The sequence below is a fragment of the Capricornis sumatraensis genome, chromosome 15 (assembly GCF_032405125.1).
Source record: "Capricornis sumatraensis isolate serow.1 chromosome 15, serow.2, whole genome shotgun sequence".
Lineage (NCBI taxonomy): Eukaryota > Metazoa > Chordata > Mammalia > Artiodactyla > Bovidae > Capricornis > Capricornis sumatraensis.
This window is the reverse complement of record NC_091083.1, coordinates 24,153,285-24,168,415: the sequence shown is the minus strand read 5'-3', so window position 1 is coordinate 24,168,415 and position 15,131 is coordinate 24,153,285. Positions and strand designations below refer to the sequence as shown.

The following is a 15,131-nucleotide window of genomic DNA, read 5'->3' as shown; positions in this document are numbered from 1 at the left end:
TTCAGAAGGCAGTTGCATCAGATTGTGAAAGCAATGCTGTAGTCAGCTGTGAAAGTTTACAGGCTGGCAGGGGGAGTCTAAAAACAACTGGACAATTAAGTGGCCCAACACTTCACAAGGCTTGCTGTCTGGGAAAGAGTCAGAGAGGAAAAATGAGGTATTGCTGGGCTTTTGATTTTCATGATTCTCTGGGCATATGTGATCAGAGGAGAATGGAGCTCGAGGAGGGAGGGAGAGAGGGAGGGAGGGAGGGAGGCTTGGTGAGAGAGGTTATTTGTTTCATCGTCAGTCGCATTCCTGGCCTGCCTGGCCTGTCTGACTCGGCACAAGGCAGAAAGTGTGTAATGCTTTCTGACAACGGGGGAGGAAAGCTCAGAGACAAGCACATCTCATCACGGAGTTGCTGTTAAAAGCAGCCAGTTGGCTCTGCCTTTTACTGTAAAAGGTGTTATTCTCTTTGAAACATTGCAACCATTTTAAAGATTTTTTTGGAAAAAAAAATGCATTTCTGAGCTACAAGAGCAGTTCTTGTTAAAATAAAAATACAGAAAGTAAAATATGAAATTGTCCTTTTCTCCAGAGCCAGTCTCCTTCTACAGCGGCCACTGACAACCCTGAATGTGTTGATGCTCATGTTGCCATAAGCACTTGTTTTGTATTTTCTCATACTTTCTGCCAGCCCTCCCTCACATAGGACTTTAATACACATATTATTTTGGAATCTGCACATTTTTACCTAACAACAAAGATACTTTTCTGTCAGGATTTATATTTAATTAAAAAAATGTTTTCAAAATCATACTGGCAAAATAGCCAACTCAACACTTATCTATATTTTTTTGTTAATATGACAGTGGGCTGGAGTCCTAGGATTGAGATGGCTGAGTTTAAGAACTCAGTTCATTTCAGTTCAGTTCAGTCACTCAGTCGTGTCCAACTCCTTGCAACCCCATGAATCACAGCACGCCAGGCCTCCCTGTCCGTCACAAACTCCCAGAGTTCACCCAAACTCATGTCCATTGAGTCAGTGATGCCATCCAGACATCTCATCCTCTGTCATCCCCTTCTCCTCCTGCCCCCAATCCCTCCCAGCATCAGAGTCTTTTCCAATGAGTCAACTCTTCGCATGAGGTGGCCAAAGTTTTGGAGTTTCAGCTTTAGCATCAGTCCTTCCAAAGAAATCCCAGGACTGATCTCCTTTAAGGAATATGGATATTAAAAATCTTGAATGGATATTACCACTTTGTCTTTCCTACAAGTTTCTTTTCCTAAATGTTGTATGTATAATTTCCTAAATATACAAGTCATATTCCCATAATCTGTATAAGATAAGGTAAGTATTTCTACCTTCTAGTAGATATTAGTAGATAGGAGTAGTACTGTCTTCTAGTACTATCTACTATCTATCTAGTACTATCTACTAAAATGGTAGATATTACTAAAATTTTTGTGTTACTTTGATAAGCTAAACCAAAGTTTAAAAGGTTTAAATTTGTACTTTTTTATTAATGAGTGTTGAGTTTTTTCTGGTATGTGTTGAACATTTATATTCCTTTTTCTGTGAATAATCTTTGTCTATTACTACATATATTATAGCTAATCTCCATCTATGGTATTCACTGCATATCTTTCTTGTGGCCTGCTATTGTATCTTTCACCATTACTGCAGTTTTATTTTTGTTTAGGAACCATCCAGGTGGTCAAATTTCCAAACCTGTTCATCTTTTCTCTTATGGTTGTTGCTGCTGCTGCTGCTAAGTCGCTTCAGTCGTGTCCAACTCTGTGTGACTCCATAGACGGCAGCCCACCAGGCTCCCCTGTCCCTGGGATTCTCCAGGCAAGAATACTGGAGTGGGGTGCCATTTCCTTCTCCAGTGCATGAAAGTGAAAAGTGAAAGTGAAGTTGCTTAGTCATGTCCAATTCCCAGTGACCCCATTGACTGCATCCTACCAGGCTCCTCTGTCCATGCGATTTTCCAGACAAAAGTACTGGAGTGGGGTGCCGTTGCCTTCTCCACTTACGGTTGCTAATAAACTTATAAATGACTTCCATTCTTCAAGATTTTAAAATATTCTTTGATTGTATATTTTGTTTAATTATAAGTTTTCCCTATTTATACCTTTAACAAATCTGGGATGAGTTCATTATACTCAGATTAGTTTCGGGTATAATGTCAATAACAATTAATATTTTAAAATAAATGGCTAACCAACAGTCCTAACACCAATTATTACATAGTCCAACCCATCTACCCGCATCAACTTGAAATGCCACTGGTTTACATTAATTCCATATAGCTATACCAACCTATTAGTAGACTCTTCATTCCGTCCCAATAGTTTGTTTTTTGGTTTCTGTCCCTTCTCCACAATATTTATTACCAAGAACCTATAGCAAGCTTTAATATCAAGTACAACAAATAGAAATCCTTAGTTTTGTCTTTAAATATTATATTTCTTTTTCTAGTGAACATTAAGATCCATTGGTCTACTTCAAAAACAAACAAAATCTGAAACACTAAAAGTGTCCTTTGTTAATTATCATTTTTATATTATTGAATATTGCTAATTCTAGAAAGTAACTTTGTTTTCTTTTCTTATCCCTTTGATTAGGTCTTTGAGTATCCTTCATTTGTGTATGCAGTTCTCTTTATGTGGGACTTCATCATTTAAGTGTAGGCCTGTATATATAATAATAACACTATTTCAGAATGGAGCTCTTTTTCTAATTATCTTGTTTAATTATTGTTCTTACTGGTGAAAGGGAAATTTAATTAGTCTTGCATTTTTACCTTGTATCTATCTACCTTGCTGAGCCCTTTTTATTATTCTAATAGTATCACAGTTAATTTGCTTGACTTTCCTAGGCTGTATCTGCAATAATATTTGTGTTTCTTCTTTTTAAATATGTTTAATTTTTACTTCTTTTTGCTGTTCCTTCACTCAAACCTCGAGCAAATAGAATAATCTCAGACTCACTTTTTTTCTTTTTTTTCTTATTCCTGGCTTCAAGGGAAAATACTTTCAGTTTTTAAAATAGATATACACATTTAAGTTTTTGGAGGAGAGGAACTACATCTTTGACATAAAATATCTACTATATCATTTAATCTAATCAACTTTAATATCTCTGTTTGGGCCTATTTTGGTGACTTACATTTTCCCATCAAGTGGTCTCTTCATGTGTTATTAATAAATATGAAAAGAAAAGCAACTGCATGGCCTTAAGCTTGCTACACAGAAAACATCTGAATGCTCTCTTTTTAAATTGACTTCTTGAAATTTTGAAATAATTTTCATTTACAAAGCATTCAAATGTTATTATAAATATATTTGTTAGTCCTTGGCACTTCAGTACTCTGTTCGGAAAAAAAAAAAAAAAAAGAGGCCATGATCTTAAATTTTGATAATTTGTTCTATTTTCCACCAGTAAAGAATTGTTGTTGGTTGCTATGGAGATGATTTCAATGATGTTAAATAAGAAACTGGCAAATAGATTACCAGTGCTTCCCACTTAGATACGTTTTAAAAAGTGTTCTTAAGTCAATAAAACAATTATGAAGTATATATGTTCAGCAATACAGAAGCTCTTTTCAATTCATAGCTTCATCATGGGCAGAAAATGTTGGTTTCTCAGTGAATGTTCATTTCCCCTACTCTTTAGAAAAAAAATGAGGTAATTTATTTTCAAAGTCATGAGCTTCCCTGGTGGCTCAGAGGTTAAAGCGTGTGCCTGAAATGTGGGAGACCAGGGTTCGAACCCTGGGTCAGGAAGATTCCCCTGGAGAAGGCAATGGGAACCCACTCCAGTATTCTTGCCTGGAGAATTCCATGGATGGAGGAGCCTGGTGGGCTACAGTCCACAGGATCGCAAAGAGTCGGACAGGACTGAGCGACTTCACTTTCACTTTCTTTATTCAAAGTCATGGAGTTAGTCAATGGTGGATGGAGTTCATACCCAAGCCCAGGTTGACCTGGTTTTAGGGTCAAATTCCTGCCCTCTTTTGTATACTTCCTACAGGATATGGCTCATATGCATGTGGGTTCATGGAAATAAAGAGGAGTTTCTACAAGTTGGGGCATAAAAAATTAAACTGGAGTTTTTCAGGTAGTCAAGACGAGAAAGTGGAAAATGGGCAGAAAGGAACATGAAAACTTGTAAGAATAGAAGTGCACAATATGTTAAAGAACAGAAAACACCCAAATGCAAATAAAACTTAGTTTTATAATTCCTTCAGACATTTGAGTCAAATCTATACTTGATGAATCTGGCAATTATAGATTCATGAGTCACCAAGGCTATGGTTTTTCCTGTGGTCATTGATGGATGTGAGAGTTGGACTGTGAAGAAGGCTGAGCACCGAAGAATTGATGCTTTTGAACTGTGGTGTTGGAGAAGACTCTTGAGAGTCCCTTGGACTGCAAGGACATCCAATCAGTCCTTCCTAAAGGAGATCAGTCCTGGGTGTTCTTTGGAAGGAATGATGCTAAAGCTGAAACTCCAGTACTTTGGCCACCTCATGAGAAGAGTTGACTCATTGGAAAAGACTCTGATGTTGGGAGGGATTCGGGGCAAGAGGAGAAGGGGACGACAGAGGATGAGATGGCTGGATGGCATCACTGACTCGATGGACGTGAGTCTGAGTGAACTCTGGGAGTTGGTGATGGACAGGGAGGCCTGGCGTGCTGGGATTCATGGGGTCACAAACAGTCGGACATGACTGAGAGACTGAACTGAAGACTTTCCTGGTGGTCCAGTGGCTCAGACTCTGTGCTCTCAATGTTGGCGGCCCAGGTTTGATCCCTGGTCAGGCAACTAGATCCCATATACAACAGCTAAAGGTCCCACATGCTGAGACCCAGTGCATTCAAATAAATTAATTAACTAATTAAAATAAAATTTTAAAAAAGACTCATGAGTCACCTAGTCAAATATCCAAAGAGGCAACATATCACAAAGGTTGATAACTTAGGAATACAGACACTGGCCAGAAGACTATGGTTTAAGTCTTAACTCCACCAATTTCTTGCCCTTTGTCTTCAGGAAAATTACTCAGTTTCATGATCTCTTCTCCTTACCTGTCAAATTAGATGCAATATCATCTACCGTATAGGTTTATGTGAAGGCCAAAGTCATGTCAGACACTTAAGGGGTACCTGACATGTGACAGTAAGACACCTGATTTTTAACATTTGAATCAAATGAAAAGAAAAGCCATGTGATAATTCTAGCAACTATGACTATATATTCTCATTTTCCTTTAGCCTGCCCCAAGCAACACTTGTCCCACATCTGGTAGAAGGGGCACCCCTTAGCTGTTCTACATTCCAATTGTATCTGTTGTGTGAAGGTACCATTGTTTATTCTGCCACTCTCCTATATGTCAGCATTTATGTTGTTTCCAGTATTTTGAAATTATAAAAAATGCTTACAGTGAGTAACTTTGTGGACATGCATTCTCATAGTGCTGGAATTGTACCAAGAGTATAAATTTTAGAAGTGGAATTCTTAGGTTCAAGAAGTAAATGCATATGTAGTTTTGCTATATACTGCCAAGTTCATTTCTATAAAAATTATACTGATCTGCATTTCCCTTAGCAAAGTGCTTGTTTCTTCACTTTCTTACCAACAGAATATGTTGCTCATCAGAGAAGCAGAGAATAGCACCTTAGTATGGTTTTATCTTTATCTCATGAATGAAGTTGAGGTTTCTTCATATATTTAAGCATAATTTTGCATATTTTAACTAATCATGGTCTATTTTTAATATGATGTTTAGGCTTTGGCCATATTTTAAAATACTTAAGTATTAGGTAAATTTTCATTTTCCTGAGATATATGATACATTTTCTCTCAGATTGACAGGTGTCTTTTGATGTTGCATATGGTACTTTTTTATAACATGCAAAATATTCCTTCTAACCACATTTTTATATAGTCAAATTTATCAGTATTATATTTTATTGTATTTGGACCTGTTTTTTTTCTTATATCCAGATTATAGAGAAATTTACCATGTGTGTAACTGGTTTTAAAAATCACCCTCATATATCCATGGTTTCACTTTGAACTCTGATCTACCTGAAGTGTATTTTTATTTGTGTATGGTGTGAGGTATAGTTTTAATTTTTATCTGTTTTCCAAATAGCTATGAAGTTGCCTCAACACTGCTTGAAAGTCCATCCTGTTCTGAGACTGAGATGCTGTCATTAATATTTACTAAGTTTTCATATGCAGTTAAATGCATTTCTAGACTTTTTATTCTGTTAGTCTAAAATGTCTATAAAGTCTACTCAATTTCCTGTACTACCCTGCTTTAATAATAAGGACTTTGCTATCTTTGTACTAGTCGGTCTACTCAGCTTCTAGTAGCTTTTTTCAATAGTTAACTAGCTAATTCTATGTTTATTTTCCCATATGAACTTTATTATCAAATTATTTACCCCAATTTGTGGATATTTTTGTAGGGTTGTATAAAATGTCTTTTTATCTGTTCAAGATTGTGGGATTGATTTTATCATATGTATTTGCTTTTTACTTTATTAAATTTATTCCTAAATATTTTATCTTTTTGTTTTTGTTATGAATAGAGTTTCCTTTTCTATTTTCCCTGATTTTGTGTATATTGACTATTGATTTCTGAATGCTAATTTTATATCCTCCAAACTTACTTATGGAATTGTTTTCAATTTTTGAATTTTATTTATGATTAATTTTCTAAGGTTTTCCAGGTTTACTGTCATAATAATTTAAGTTCTTTTCTAGTTAGGCTGCTGTTTTCCTTTTGGTTTTGGTCCAATTAAATTGACTACTATCTCCCATACAAATTTAAATGTCAGTGAAGATAGTGGTCAAATTTCCTTGTTCCTGACATCTTAATGGAAACGCCTTGTGTGATTCTCAATTAAGATACTGAATTTATAAATAAAGAATTGATTCAAAATTTAAAATAAGAATTTATTATCACATTAAGAAAGCATCAATTGGATACCAATTCATATGTTCCTTAAGGCTTTTTAAAATAAATCAGGAATGGATATTAACTTTGTCAAAGACTTTTTTTTTTTTTTTAATTCTGGAGAAAATCCTAATAGTTTTCTTTGTCTCTCTGATTTCAGAAGTCTAATGCTTGACTAATCCCTTTTCCTTATTATTTGGTCTTTTTCCCTACAGGTAATGAGGATATTTTCCTTTGGTTTAGAGCCTAAGGTTTTACTAGCATATATCTTGGAAATGCTGGGTTTGTGTCAAATTTCCCGGGTTGCTGACAAACTGTCATCTTAACAGCTGTTCGTCATTTCATTATGTAAATTCAGGTCTTCTTTCATTTTTGAGTTTCTTGGATGATAGTTTTAAATATTAATTCTGTTCTATTGTTTTGATTTCCTTCCTTAGGGACTCAAACTACAGTTGATCCTTGAACAATGAGTTATAGGGATGCCAATCCCTGCACAGTTGAAAATTTGTGTATAAATTTACAGCTGACCTGCTGTATCTGAAGTTCCACATTCCCAGATCCAACCAGTCATGAAATGTGGTATACTGTAGTACATGTTTTTAAAAAATCTGTATATAAGTGAATTTGTAATCTGCATATAAGTTGGATGTACTTCAAATCCATGTTGTTCAAGGGCCAGCTGTACATGAATGATTTTTGTCTTCCACTTCACTTACTTTCTCTTTGGTTCTTTTTACTTCATCCCACTTTCATTCGCTTGGTTATTTTCTCACTTTTGTTCAAAATTCCTTAATAAATTTAATTTGAATATATCCTCCTTTGAGAGAATTATAATTTAGTTTTTCTTTTTAAATTTCTTTCCTGAGTTCAATCAGTAATTTGATTCTTACTCTTGTGTTGTCCATTTGTACTTTGGTTTTGCCTTTCTCAATTAAGATTTTTTTCCCTCATCTCTAATTTTTTTTTTTATGACACTATTTAGGAGAAGGCAATGGGAATCCACTCCAGTACTCTTGCCTGGAAAATTCCATGGATGGAGGTGCCTGGTTGAGATCGTTGAGTATTCTGTCTTTTGCTTCATATTACTTATTTTTTCTTCTTTCCTTCCTTCCTTCCCCTTACTCCTCCTCTTCTTTGTCTTTTGTGGGAAGAAGAATAGTGTTCATAAGGTGAACTTCTAAACAGGTATGAAACTGTTTAAACTTTTAAACAGCTTTGTAGGTATGAAAATTGCATTTACTCTTCATTTAAAGCCTAGGGTTGTGGATTTGAGGTAGTTTATAAGATTTCTAGTTTAAGAGCACCCTCTTCTGTCATTATAGCAAAGTAGAGTTTCTTTAATGGGTGATATTTATCTTTATTGATATCCATTCTGTCCTATAGACTGGAGAGTCATTTCTTTTTAGTATAATGAGCACATCATAGGCTCACTCAATATTCTTCTTGCAGTCTACTTAGAAAGCATTCAATAATCCCTTTGTGGTGGACAGTCTGAGTTTTGGTGAGACCATATGCTCACCTGGGCTTCCCTGGTGGTTCAGATGGGAGAGTCTGCCTGCAGTGCAGGAGACCTGCGTTTGATCCTTGGGTTGGGAAGATCCCCTGGAGAAGGAAATGGCAACCCACTCCAGTATTCTTGCCTGGAAAATCCCATGGATGGAGGGGCCTGGCAGGCTACAGTCCATGGGGTCACAAAGGGCCATGACTGAGCGATTTGACTGTATATGCTCACCTCAGTAACTTAAGAACATATTTAAAAGTATTGATATTTTTTCACTGAAACTCCAGAACTTTGCATGTACATCCATTTGTTCATCCTTCATTCAGTATATTACACAAATAGCTCTTATAACATCAGGTATGAATTTGGTACTAGTCATGAAAAGATATACAACAAACTCTGGAAAATTCTTAAAGAGATGGGAACACCAGACCACCTGACCTGCCGCTTGAGAAATCTGTATGCAGGTCAGGAAGTAACAGTTAGAACTGGACATGGAATAACAGACTGGTTCCAAATAGCGAAAGGAGTACGTCAAGGCTGTATATTGCCACCCTGCTTATTTAACTTATATGCAGGGTATATCATGAGAAATGCTGGGGTGGATGAAGCACAAGCTAGAATCAAGATTGCCAGGAGAAGTATCAATAACCTCAGATATGCAGATGACACCACCCTTTGGCAGAAAGCGAAGAACAACTAAAGAGCCTCTTGATGAAAGTGAAAGAGAAGAGTGAAAAATCTGGCTTAAAGCTCAACATTCAGAAAACTAAGATCATGGCATCTGGTGCCATCATTTCATGGCAAATAGATGGGGAAACAGTGGAAACAGTGAGAGACTATTTCTTGGGGCTCGAAAATCACTGCAGATGGTGACTGCAGCCATGAAATTAAGACACCTGCTCCTTGAAAGAAGAGTTATGACCAACCTAGACAGCATATTAAAAAGCAGAGATATTAGTTTGCCAATAAAGGTCTGTCTAGTCAAGGCTATGGTTTTTCTAGTAGTCATATATGGATGTGAGAGTTGGACTATAAAGAAAGCTGAGCACCAAAGAATTGATGCTTTTGAACTGTGGTGTTGGAGAAGACTCTTGAGAGTCCCTTGGACTGCAAGGAGATCCAACCAGTCCATCCTAAAGGAGATCAGTCCTGAATATTCATTGGAAGGACTGATGCTGAAGCTGAAACTCCAGTACTTTGGCCACCTGATTCGAAGAACTCACTCATTGGAAAAGACCCTGATGCTGGGAAAGATTGAAGGCAGGAGAAGGGGACAACAGAGAATGAGATGGTTGGATGGCATCACCGACTCAATGGACATGAGTTTGAGTAAACTCTGGGAGTTGGTGATGGACAGGCTTGGGATGCTGCAGTCCGTGGGGTCACAAAGAGTCAGACATGACTGAGTGACTGAACTGATCTGATGAAAAGGTACAAAAAGCATGACCTTTATTTTCTATTTTGGTCTTCAAAATTTTTGCCCACACTCTCTAAAAGAATTTTTGAAAAATTTTGAATTTCCTTTAAGTCAAAGTTATTATTATATTTTTAATCTTAACTTTAAGCAATTTCAAGTTATACACTCTCCAGGCTAGTAAAAATAAAACTCTTAGACCACTTTTTCAAATGTTGTCATTGAAATGTAAATATCACTGGATATACATTGGTGGTAGTTTAGTCTCTAAGTTGTGTCTGACTCTTGGCGACCTCATGGACTGTAGCCTGCAAGGCTCTTCTGTCCATGGCGATTCTCTAGGCAAGAATGCTGGAGTGGGTTGCCATTTCCTTCTGCAGGGGATCTTCCCGACCCAGGAATTGAATCCAGGTGGCCTGAATTGCAGGCCATTTCCTTACCAACTTAGCTATGAGGGAAGCCCTGGATACACATTATCTTCCAACAAAATATACATGAAGAAGTTTGCCTTTAATGGTTAGAATTTTTAATAGCTCCTTTTCCTCATTGAACTAATATTTTGACTTTCCTTTCCAACTGATTTTTACTGTTCATATTGCAAACTTTTTTATATCACAAAGCTTTGTTTTCAAACTTTTCTGCAACAAATAGTTTATTTTTTTAAATTTATTTTTTTAAAACTGTCTGTGATCATAACTAAGATTTTATTATTGTATATAAAACTAATAAAAATTGGGAAAAGCAAATTTTGATGGTCATTAAAAATGAAATTACATTGGAAATATATTTCTTAATAGGATGGATAGGTTTTAAATAGATAATGAAGTAAAACAAAGACTTGTAAAATAACATACTTATAGAGTCAATAGAGGAGCATAGAAGGAGCATTGAGTCATTTTACTTGGTTGGTATGGGAAAGGATATACAAAGAAAATGCAATTTATATTGGATCTTAAGTATTAAAAAGCATCCTTTGGGAAAATGAGGCAAAAAAAGAAAACTTGAGGCAGAGGTAACAGTGTGTGCAAAGCGTGGAAGAGAAAGATGACCTGTCGAGGCAAAAGATCTTTTTGGACATGTTATATTTGTGATACCTACTAGATATCCAGATGAAGTCTGATGTCTTCTTGGCAGCTGAATTTAAGAATGTGGAATTTGGTAGGATAGGTTTGAACTGCTAATACACTATTCAAAGTCAATAAATTAACCCAAGCTTAGACGAGATCATATGGTAAGTGAAAGTAGGCAGAAAAGAGAAGGCTTTCAAGCCCTGAGTATTGGAGCACTCCAGTATTACCAGAAGGAGAAGGAACTCGTAGAGCAAAGTGAGAGTGATGGCCAGTGATATCTCAGAAACCAGATGAAGGAAAACTGTGATTCACTCTTACATACTGACACGGAGAGAAGATGAGAAAAAAGAAATTATCATTTTTATTGTCTTTTAAAATTCCAGGTTAAAATGCATTTCTCACCTAAGGGCTTCCTAGAAATGGTATTCAAAATTTCCAAAAATTTCCAAAAATTTTCTTTTGTTATCCTTTTTTTTTTTTTTTTTTTGGGTATCTAGAAACTGCTGCTTTCTGTATTTTGTTACTAGGTCGTTGGCTTCATAGGGATTTTTGTTTGTTGTAACTTTTAGAATGTATCACTTTAATTTAGCAATATAATCTTTTAAAAATGTGCTTATACTATAATTTTGTGGGGTTTTGATATTAAAGTTACCACTGTGTATTTTTGTACTCATTTGTCAAATCATTTTTTTCTTGCCTTTTTTCAGTTCTTCTTCTAAATATATTCTTGTTTAAAATTAAATATATGTGAAATAAAAATATAACATAATGTTTATACAATAAAAATATATATGAAATAAATATGTATATAGTAAACTTCTGTATATGTATGTAATTGTATAAGTACTTTAAATTTAATGCTGTTTCCTATTTCTCTTTCTTAGCCTGGCTAACTTGATTTTCTTTTCTTTCTTGTAACTTCTTTCCTGCACTCCATATTAACTTGGAATTTATATTACATAGCTCACTCTTTTTTCTAACAAACATGCTAGTATATTGAAATAATATAATAATCAAGCCTCCTCAGGTGAAGAATCTTTTGGCTCATGGTTTGCTTCCTAAGTCATTGAACATTCCAAGCTATTAGTGTTTCTCAAGTAATGGGAAACCATGATTCACCTTGTAGCTTCTACTCTTGTGAATAATTACAAGCTCCTAGCAATATGAATGACCTTATAAAGTCTCTTTCCTCTGGGATTGTAGATTAAGCCTGAAGGTCCTTTCTCACAGATTCCAAGAGGAAGTTCAAAGGCTTTTCTGACAAGTTTCCTCAGGAAACCATGAAATTCTTGTATCCACAGTGGCCTGAATGAGAATTGGGCTTTGGACTTCTGTCCTTATTTATTTGGATAAGAATGACAATGAATTCCCACTCTTGGGAATGAGAAAATAGGGCTTGATATAAAGCCAACACCTTTCCACAGTACCCTAGAGTTACTCTAAAACTGTATTCTAAAGCTGTCTTCATTTAACCTTATCTCCAAAAATGAATATCTGTATGTGACAAATGAACTGGATGCTAAATTTAACTGAAAATGAATCGACACGAAGTGCCATTAGAAATAATTTACGTTGTTATTTGGCATTCCAGAAAGACACATTATGCTTAAAGTAAGGAAATGTACAAGAACAAGTCAAAGGACGGGTATTGCAATATAACTGTGAAACAAAATGTTTAAGAACAAAACAACCAGTAATAGGATTAATGGGGTTAATTAGATGATGACAAGCCCATATATTGAATACTATATACTACACAGTATAAAATAGTGGCATAGTAATAATAATGGGGAGCATTCCTATAATGTCTTATGTGTCAGGCTTTGTGCAGAATGTCTTACGTATATTAACCCCTTTAAATCTCTTAACGGCTCTAGGAGGCTCTATGAGTGCACTTCTTTTCTCCATTTTAACAAAGAAGAAGCTGAAACACAGTCAGATTAGCGGATTCACCCAATAATACACAACCAGTACGTGGCAGACCTAGAGCTATGCTGACGGATGCGGAAGAACAGCATGGCATTTCGTGAAGAGACGTAAAGAAAACACACATACACAGTACCTCGTGTATCGTAAGGTGTAATTCACATTTCTGTAAGAAATAAATGTGTGCTTGTGTGTGTGTGTGTGTGAAAAGAAAGCCATGTGGATATAACCCATACTACTCAAGAGGAGAATTTAGGTATTGGGATTTCTACTTTTCCTTCATACACTACTTTATGCTTTTAAAAAACTTTATTACAATACACGTGTCACTTCGGCAGTTCACCATTTAAAGAAATAAAACTGTGAATAAAAAGGCTACCATATTATACTACGAGAAAAATGTTTAAAAGTCATATTTTTCACCACTATGGAGCAGAGAGCCCTCAGACCAGTTGTTTATATTGATGGTAATTACAGTTAGCTAGCTATTTGAAAAGTATTATTTATTATGCAAAGTAACATAGTAGAATATTTCGTTGGCTTTCCAGTCAGTGAATTCCTTTATATTGCATTGACCAAAAACTTCATGCGAGTTTTTTCCGTAAGATCTTGTGAAAAATCTGAACAAAGTTTTGGGCCAACTCAATACATTTTGCTGCATTAATTTCTTTCTTTAGTCTAGCTCTCTCTAAATTCTCTTGTCATATCTTCTCCCCCCACATCAGAGTTTCCTCACTTGAGAGAAACAAGTTTCAAACATCACCATCTGGATTTCAAATTTTAAAGTTTATTTAAGCACATGAGGATGTTGCCAAGAACGCAAAACTCTTTGCTTGCTCAGCTGAGACTAACTACAGTTGGGAGCTTTTGTCTAACCATCAGGGTTAGAAAAGAGAAAAACTGGAACCTCCTTATTGTAAACAGTTGATACTAAACATTACCCACTCAGCTGATGTTCAATAAATATTTATGCCATCTTTCTCAGTTTCTTCCACAAGATTTTTAGAAATTAGTAATATGTATCCTGTATTTCCATGAAGTCATAGTTTGTAGAAAGCTAATTTCCATGGAAACTGATACAGGGAAAAGTATAATTTTGCTAAGATGTTGTGAGTTAAATTATGTAGTGAATTTGAGAGCCAAAAACTTTGAGAAACACATTAATATTTCTGTTTCAACAATGTTAAAATAGTGTGGTATTTCATCATAAAAATTTTTGTTGTTCTCCTTGATAGATGTGTTTGCTGTCTTTTAAAGTGATAAATGAATTTTTCTAAAATATGAGTGTTGACTCAGAAGGATAGAAGAATTTAAACAACTATTAATGAGTCTTTCCAGATATTAATACTTTTGTGTGCTTTGTTATGACTTGAGTGTCAACCTGAAACCATTTCTCTAATAAGCAAAGTAATATATACACTGGTCTGTTAGAATAAAAAATCATAAACACAAATATAATGGAATATGCATCATTTCCTTTAGGATTTATGAAACTGTTTTCAATAATATTCCCTAAAGGGTGAGAGACAGAAATTTAAGCCATCTTTGATAGGCAATATAAATAATTCCCAGCAGAAATCACAAGAACTGTTTCTGAATATTTTTGCTTTAACTATGTAAATATATTCCTTATCTGTACCTTAACTTTATCTACTCATAAACATCCACTGAATAAACCAGAAAAAGGTTTTACTTATGAATTAATTTTATTCTTATCTTGTTAGAAAAGAAAAATATAGAACATGAAATAAAAAGGGAGATAGGAAATACAGACACTAAGTTTATCTGAAATAAGATGATATCTATATGAAATCTTTTTATAATCTGATACAAAAATTAAAAACAAGAAATAATGAATATTATTAAAACTATATATCCCATACAATATAAAATGAATGCTGAGAGATATAAAATCATGTGAAATCATTGATATTTTCCTAAATATCAAATATCCCTTTCTCACACTCAAATGGACAAATACTGCCATTATTCACTGTTTTTACCTTAATAACGTGTTCATTATGTTCTCTTAGATCAGCCTCAAGATAAACAAGATGACTATAATAAATGTTTTAAAAATTTTAAAAAGGCAATTATTCTTACCGACACAATGGACCATTTTTCTCCACCACACAAGTCCCACCATTTCTGCAGTAACCTCTTGGACACTCTAAAAAGAAGTAACCCCAAACCCACAGTTAATTATAAATATTACCAGGAAGAAGGAAGACATATTACTATTAATCAAGACATTAAAT

At 35.1% G+C, this 15,131-nt stretch overlaps 1 protein-coding gene across 1 annotated transcript in view; it reads right to left on the bottom strand.

Annotated features, from left to right (window-relative positions):
- MALRD1 (MAM and LDL receptor class A domain containing 1) overlaps positions 1 to 15,131 on the bottom strand; it is a 590,849-nt gene that overhangs the window by 89,637 nt on the left and 486,081 nt on the right. Inside the window, exon 36 of the mRNA XM_068987706.1 lies at positions 14,977 to 15,043. Coding sequence (XP_068843807.1) covers positions 14,977 to 15,043 — 67 coding nt within the window. The remainder of the gene's footprint in view (positions 1 to 14,976; positions 15,044 to 15,131) is intronic.